The sequence below is a fragment of the Musa acuminata genome, chromosome BXJ3-3 (genome assembly GCF_036884655.1).
Source record: "Musa acuminata AAA Group cultivar baxijiao chromosome BXJ3-3, Cavendish_Baxijiao_AAA, whole genome shotgun sequence".
Lineage (NCBI taxonomy): Eukaryota > Viridiplantae > Streptophyta > Magnoliopsida > Zingiberales > Musaceae > Musa > Musa acuminata.
Window position 1 is genome coordinate 28709711 of NC_088351.1, and position 7772 is coordinate 28717482.

Genomic DNA, 7772 nt, shown 5'->3' on the forward strand with positions numbered 1-7772 from the left:
CGGGGTTCGTGTTTGACCGGGTTAATCCGACAAGATCCGGTCCGTGATCGATGACCTCATTCGAGCGCTTCTTCCATAGCTCATCGTATGCGACATCGTTATTGGATCCACATTCGAATCGGGTCCAAAATTGGTGAAGCCGTCTTCGCGCCGGAAACAGAGATGACAGAGCATTAATTTTAATTATTTTTGTTAAATAATAAAATTTTCTTATTCAATGCTGATAGAATTCGTTCTTACCTTTCTACTTTAAGGAATGTGAATTAAAGAAATATATTCCATCATATCTATTCAAAATATACACGTATCTGATCATGAGAAAACTTCTATTTAAAGGTCGGATCAATTAAGTTATGATAGATATTACTATTTAAATAAGGCAACTTCTCGTTATTGATCAATAGAATATAAATAATTACGTCACGAGTTAATTGACGACCACATGTAGCTTGGTTTGACTTCATCCTTTCTTCCTGGTAGGCGCGAGTTAGGCTCACAGATGCGATTCCACTTGTCCTTGTTTGGCTGGGTTTGACTTTGGCAATCAAGTCTGACTCTTATTTTGACCATTTGGAATTTATTAGATGATATGATGCAAGGCAGGTCTGTATGTTTTGTATCTGACCGCATATATAGATGATATGAATGCCCATCAAGTGTACACTTGCCGTTGGCCAAAAAATACCATTAGAACAATGGTGCGTTAGGTAAACATCAACTACTAGTCTGCTATATAGATCGATGACTTCCGCATTGATCTGAAGATTGATCAGAGAAGGAAGAATTGATCGGAAGTTGGTCGACTCCTCTATGGCAAGCATCGAGGAGTACCAGAGAAGAGCAGTCCTAAAGCACAATTCGATCTGCTCGAAGCTGAAGATACTGCTTCTCGTTGTATCGACCAACTTGCTTACCGTCCTCCTCTTCTCCTGCACCTCATTGGATTCCCGATGGTCGAGCTGCGGCCTCCGAGTCCATTCGTGGGACTCCGCCGCCCTGTTCCACGAGCTCAACGCCACCCGGAGGGACCTCTCCGACAGCCGAACTCAATCTGCCGAGCTCCAGCGGCGGCTCGCCATGACGAGCTCCCTTCTGCAGACCCTCCTGGCCGAGGTCGGCCGCGCTCGAGAGGACATGGTGGCCGCAGCCGATGGCGTGGGTGGGTCGCGGGACGAGATCCCTGAGGAGCTCAAGCTCGCCATGGGGCCTCACAAGATGCCCCTCGGCTTCACTTCCAACCTCGGCACCGACGAGCTGTACCCGGCGCTCGGCTCCGCTTGCTTCAATTTCCAGAAGGAGCTCGTCGAGTACATGTCCTACGAGGTCGGGAAGGAGTGCCCCGTGGACGAAGTTTTCGCGCAGAGACTAATGCTCAAAGGGTGCGAGCCTCTGCCCCGCCGGCGGTGCCACCCGAAGTCTCCGAAAGGATACGTCGAGCCCGTGCCGTTCCCCGCCAGCCTTTGGACGATCCCGCCGGACACCAGCATCACCTGGGACGCATACACCTGCAAGAACTACACCTGCTTGGTTAACAGGAGGAAGGAGAAGAGGGCCTACGATTGCAAGGACTGCTTCGACTTGAAAGGCCGCGAGAAGGTGCGGTGGCTGCACGACGACGGCGGCCTCGCCTACGGCATCGACGCCGTCCTGGGGACGAAACCCCCGGGGACCATCCGGATCGGGCTCGACATCGGCGGCGGCACCGGCACCTTCGCCGCCCGCATGAGGGAACGCAACGTGACCATCGTCACGAGCAGCATGAACTTCGACGGCCCCTTCAACAGCTTCATCGCCTCCAGGGGCCTCGTCCCGATGCACGTCAGCGTCGCCCACCGGCTGCCGTTCTTCGACGGCACCCTCGACATCGTGCACTCCATGCACGTCCTCAGCAACTGGATCCCCGACACGGTGCTGGAGTTCGCGCTGTACGACATCTACCGGGTGCTGAGGCCGGGGGGGCTGTTCTGGCTGGACCATTTCTTCTGCGCCGGCACGCAGCTCAACTCGACGTACGTGCCCATGCTGAGACATGTCGGGTTCAACAAGCTGCGGTGGACGGCCGGGAGGAAGCTCGACCGGGGGATGGCCAAGGACGAGTGGTACCTGTCTGCTCTGCTGGAGAAGCCCATGACCTGAAGCGGAGAATGCTAGCGTTCCTATGGCTAAGTGATTTTAAGAGCAGAGGATTAACATTCAGAAGAGCAAAGAAAAAGATTATCTAAACATTTTTTTGTTTTTTTTCCTTTTTTTTGTAAAATCCACACTCATAGCTATTTCAATAAATTTATATATTTTATTGGTGTCAAATGTGTTGAATCTCATGATTTTTTATGATAACATCAATTGGTGAATTAATGATCTAATCTATGCGTTGAGATAAGTGATGTTGGACTAACTACGATCGAGAAAGATAAAATAATTAAAGAAGAATCAAAGTTAAGCCAGAGTCAATGATCGGGCATCGGGTCAGATGAATCGGGGGATATACCGAAGGATCAGATGATGTAGTGAAAGCTCGCTGGAAGTTCACCGGGAGTTCGCCGAAAGCTCATCAGAAGTTTGTTGGGAGTTCGTCGAAAGCTCACCGGAGGTTCACTAGGAGTTCGTCGAAAGCTCGTTAGAAGTTCGTTGGGAGTTCGTCAAAAGCTCGCCAAAGGTTCACCGGGAGTTCGCCGAAAGCTCGTTGGAAGTTCATTCGGAATTCGTCAAAAACTCGTCGAAGGTTTATCCGGGTTTCACCGAATGCTTGTCGGAAGTTCTTTGGAAGTTCGTTGAAAGCTCACAGGAGGTTCACCGGGAGTTCTTCGAAAGCTCATCGGAAGATTGTCGGGAGTTCGTCGAAAGCTCACCGAAGGTTCATCAGGAGTTCGCCGAAAGCTCATTAGAAGATTACCGGAAGTTCAATGAGAGTTCGGTTGAATCATTGATGTGCAGGACAACCTAGATTGCATGTAGAATAATTGTTTTAGTTGTAACTATCGTAGTGTTGGTGGAAACAATCTTTGAGTCATGGCCTCGGGGCCAACGCGGCTCGGTTCGGGTCCGGATGACGTGGGATCTTTCCGAGACGGCCTTCGAATCCGTCGAGGTGGTCTGATGCGGTGGTCGGGACAGGGTCGTTGTTTCCTTCGGGCAGGAACTCCTCACCTTCATGTTCGGCGGGGACCTTCGGCTTCGCACCTGCACAAAGGTCGGGTCGGGGTGCTCGGTCCGACCCCTCCGACGATCAAGTCAGATGATAGTGGTTAGGGGATATTTTTTTCTCCCCCCTCTCCCCGATGAACGAGAGGGTATTTATAGAGAAGCTTACTGCTTCCTGAGCTGCCCGCTTGTATGGGGCAGGTTGGTAGCGTTTGACACTGGTGTTGGCATGGCGTGAAGGATTGAGCTTGAGCAGGGCGTTAATGTGCCTCGGTCGGCGTTCCGATCTGCATTGACCAGGTGCTATGAGGCGTTATTTGGGACAGCTGATGTCATGCGAGTCTTATTGCAATTATTATCCTCATCACGTAGTAATGACTTTGATTTTGAGTTAGTTTTAGGAGAAATCATACTAACTCAATTATGACCCAACTAGACCTTTAACATGATTGAATTAGGTTAGTTGGATGGCCCATTCAACCACTTGGAGCCATGTCAGGTGGTGGTACCATCCAAACTGGCCTGTAGAACCACTTGAGGCTTAGCCTCCCAGGTGGTCTAGGCGATAGTACCATTGACAGTTAATGATACCAGGCAATGGTACCACTTTATTAGGTGATGGTACCACTAGAGCCCAATCTTCAAGCTCTATTAGGTGGTCTACTGCCCAGACTAGGTAATGGTATTACCCAATGTCTGTTTGTAGGCGATGGTACCACCAGTACCCCGAAAACCCAAGATGATATACTTTTTGGCTTCATTTTTGAAGCCATTGGAGCCTATAAATACCCCACTCTTTCCTGTATAAAAAAGCAACGAAAATATGAACAAAAATCTTGAGATTTTGAGTTGTAAAATTGCTAAGTGTCCTTGTCCTCCCTTTCTAGTTTTGAGATCATTCAAGAAAGGTACGAGACATGTAAGGATTGTCTCCTGAACTCGTAAAAAGGAGAATGTGTTGTAAGAGGGTGATTGGTCTTCACCGATTGAAGAAAGATAGTTAGTGGATGTCGGTGGCCTTAACATAGGAGGAATAAAGAGTGAATATAGGTTACGATGATCGAATCACTATAAATCTGGTGTACTTTCTTTCTGTGCCATTTCTTTAATGTTTTTCTTTCCAACATTTTCAAGTTTAAATGCCTTCTCGGGTGCAAACTTTACCGAACAAATTTTTGAATCAATATTTTTTTATTAAAAGTACTAATTTATCCCTCTTAGTACCAACTTGATCCTAACAAAATGTTCTTTACTCATCGAAGTTTAAGGTTTTTATGATAATTAGAATTTAAATTGGTTCACTAGAAAATTATATGAAATTTGATTGACAAAATTAATAAATATATGATCACAGTATTTGTTACGGATTCGTAACTTTTTTAGCCGTGACCTCGGGGTCGACGCGGTTGGTTCCGGGCCCCGAATGACTGGGATCAGACGTGACTTCCCTCGGGGTGTTGTGGTGGCTGACACAGGGGACCTGGCTGGAAAGTTCTGCGGCGCCAAGTGGATTCAGCAGCGATCGAGTACCTGCACACAGGTCGGGTCGGTTGCTCGGCCCGACCCCTCCGACGACCAAGTTAGTGATGGGGGAGAGGAGTGTTTTTTTAGTCCCCCCTTGCCCGTGGGGAGCCAGGGGGTATTTATAAATGGGTTTGATGTTACATGATGTGCCATCCTGTCGGGGCAGGGTCGTACCTCTGACGGCGTCTGTCGTCGTCATGGACGTTGCGTGGGAGGCCGAGCCGCCGCAGGGCATGGGGGTGTCAGTCAGCGCCTTCGCCTGCCTCGGTCGGCCCTGAGGGGTCAGTCGAGGAGGTTGTTCGGGTACGGTGGGTGTGGGTGCGTGTCGTGTCGTTGTTAATGCTCGTTCTAGGGCAGTGTGCCGCCCAGGGTGTCCGACGTGGGGGTGTATTACGTCAAATCCGGGGTGTTACGTCAAATCAATTTTTCTTACCCCTATCATATGCCCCACCTGAAAGGAGCCATGCGTCGACTTTGCGTGTGGGGAGTCCGAGGCGTGGCTTCCTAGAGCAGTACAAGGACGAGGCACGTGATTTAGTCGGGGGGCTGAGTAGGATTGGCCTTGGGGGCAAAGGAACCGATGGGGACCGAGGAGCACACTGCGGGCGGGGTGACCGCGCAGGTGTGGTCCTGGGATGGCGCGGGGCTGAGGGCCAAGGGGCACGACGCAGGCGGGGTGACCGCGCAGGCGGGCAGGACGCGAGGACGCGGCCTCGGGCACCACTCGGTCGAGGAACACGGCAGGCGGTCGGGCCGCGCCGAGGGGGGTCTCGGCAGAGATCGGCCGAGGTGCTTGGTGTAGGTAGGCTGCGCCGAGGTGGGGGCCTCGGGCGCAATACGACCGAGGTAGTACTTTGGTTCTTGATCAGCGTTTGGCCGTTTGACCTTCGCGCGGGTGCGGGCGGCCAGGTTGCTTTTTCCCTGGGGAAGATCAAAGGGCCACCCCTCCTGGGCGTCGTTGGTTTTCGAGGTTGACATGATTAGGGACCCCGTACTTTGCACCGTGCTGTGATTTAAACGCCGCGCCCGTCGTAGTTATGGCGATGCGATGTTTGCGTCTTCGCAGCGCACTTCAGGAGAGGAAATGTCGCTGTTTCGGAGGGAAACCGACTACAAGTAGCGCTCCGTTGGTCTCTTCCACTTCTTGGTACCTGCATCCGCTTCGACCCCCTCTTTGGGTGATTTAGCCTAGCACGCCCCACCTCCCAAGAGCTCGGTAAGGATGGCTTCCCCTCCTTCGTTCTCTCCTTCGCCTCCTCTTTCTGGGGCCGTCGGCGAGGAGGTGGCGTTGGCGAGCTCCCGCTCGTCGTCCGAGGAAAGGGCCACCAAAGCCCTTGAATCGCTGATGTGGCCGCACGATCTCGACTCCACCGTGAGTGAGTCATCGCTTGGCCTCCTTCGGGATCGTTACGGTATCCCGGCGGAGTTCACGCTTATTGCCCCTAAGACGGGGCAGCGAGCGTATGATCCCATACCTAAGGGCTTTGCCCTAACCATGGATGCATTCGAGGCCGGGCTACGCCTTTCGTTCCACCCCATCATAACTTCCTGCGTCGCATGGTGGCGCATCTCTCCTTCTCAGATGGCGCCGAATTCTTGGCACTATCTGGTGGCGTTCCTCGGAGAATGCTACTATGCCAAGGTCACCCCGAGCCAGTCTCTTTTCCTCTCCTGTTTTCGTCTGTCCAGGGGGTAGGGGGGCTATTACTTGTCCGCCCGACCGGGTTTCCGGGTCAGCGGGGCTCCTTCCAGCAATAAGGGGTGGAAGGAGCGCTTCTTCTATGTTTGTCATCCGGAGAGTTGGAACTTCGGGCTCCGGTGGGCGGCGGGCGCAGTCGATAATACTGCCCCGGCCTTGGATGAGGGGGAGCTCCGAGCCCTTCGCAGATTGAAGGAGATCCTACCGTCCTCTAGAGTCATCCGAAAGATGACCGAGGCGTGGTTGGTCGAGGCGGGCTTGAGCCCGGTACCTCGAGGTATGCCTTGAGAAGGTGGCGGTGGGACTTCCAGTTTTATTTTTCTCCTTTGGGATACTAACCAGGGTCGATATGCTTGTGCAGAGATGGTGAACCTCGCTGTGGTGCGTGGAGGACGCGTCCCGCGTCCCGCATCTCCGCGGCGCCAGGTCGGCCTGGGCGTCGGCACCAGAGAGGCGCCGGTGGAGCTCGAGGTCGTCCGTCCTCGAAAGAAGGCCAAGGTCGTTGCTTCGAAGAAACCGACTCCCCCAAGGGCTCAGGAGAGCGTGGGGGCGGCGGAGTCGGGCTCGCGCGATAGGCGAGGGCGAGGTCGGGGCGAGGCCGGCCCGAGCAATGAAGTGGCGGGGAAGGCGCCTAGGGAGCCTTCGATCCGGGACTTGTGTCGTCTGCCCGCGGGGCCGCCGAACGACTCCTATCAGGCACGCCTGATGGGCGAGCTTACAGAAGGCTAGCCTTCCGACCGACTGGTAGCCCGCTGGGGTGGACTGACCCGCGGGACCCGGGTGTGGGCCGACGGGGAGACCGTGGCCGCGTTCATCCGAGGAGGGCTGCATCCCGACATGGCTCAGGAGATGTATACCATGCCCTCTGACGTACTGCTCGGTAAATCCGTGAAGTCATTGCTGTGGGTAAGCGTCCAGTCGTTGATTTCCGGCCTGTGGTTTGTCCGAGGATTGTTCTAACTTTCCTTTCGCAGGGCCAGCACTACGCCATGGCGTTGGCGGATCGCGTACGCGATGCAGGTCGGGCGCTGGGCATCCTATGCGACCGGAATACCGAGCTGCGCAGGTAGCTCGAGGAGGTTCGCGCAGGGGCGGCACCGAAGGCGGTCGCAGTAGCCGAACAACGCTCCTTGGAGCTCGAGGCGGAGGTGACGCGCCTCTGGGTTGAAGCGGGGGCGGCCGACCAACTGTCACGCCCCCCCCGCCGAATTTAATTCTCATTTAGGAGGTGTGAACCTAATTCAAGATTAATAATATTTAATTCAACAAACAATCCAGGATCCAATCACACATTTGAGGTCACTAAGAAAAACATTCAAGTCATTCACCTCTACAATCCACAATTCACAAAACCTGTGCAGTTTATAATTATACATCATGTCACTAGATGATTCTTAAAATCTAAAAC

The 7772-nt window shown here is 53.0% G+C and overlaps 2 protein-coding genes across 2 annotated transcripts; one reads left to right on the forward strand and one right to left on the reverse strand.

The window, feature by feature from the left end:
* The first annotated feature begins 696 nt into the window (after positions 1-696).
* Positions 697-2307, forward strand: LOC135632322 (probable methyltransferase At1g29790). Its single transcript, XM_065140793.1, has one exon. It carries the CDS (start codon positions 811-813, stop codon positions 2134-2136), a length of 1326 nt encoding a protein of 441 aa, XP_064996865.1. The 5' UTR covers positions 697-810; the 3' UTR covers positions 2137-2307.
* A 2892-nt stretch (positions 2308-5199) lies between these two features.
* On the reverse strand, positions 5200-5643 carry LOC135632513 (extensin-like). The gene has a single exon (XM_065141124.1). It carries the CDS (start codon positions 5641-5643, stop codon positions 5200-5202), a length of 444 nt encoding a protein of 147 aa, XP_064997196.1.
* Positions 5644-7772: the final 2129 nt, after the last annotated feature.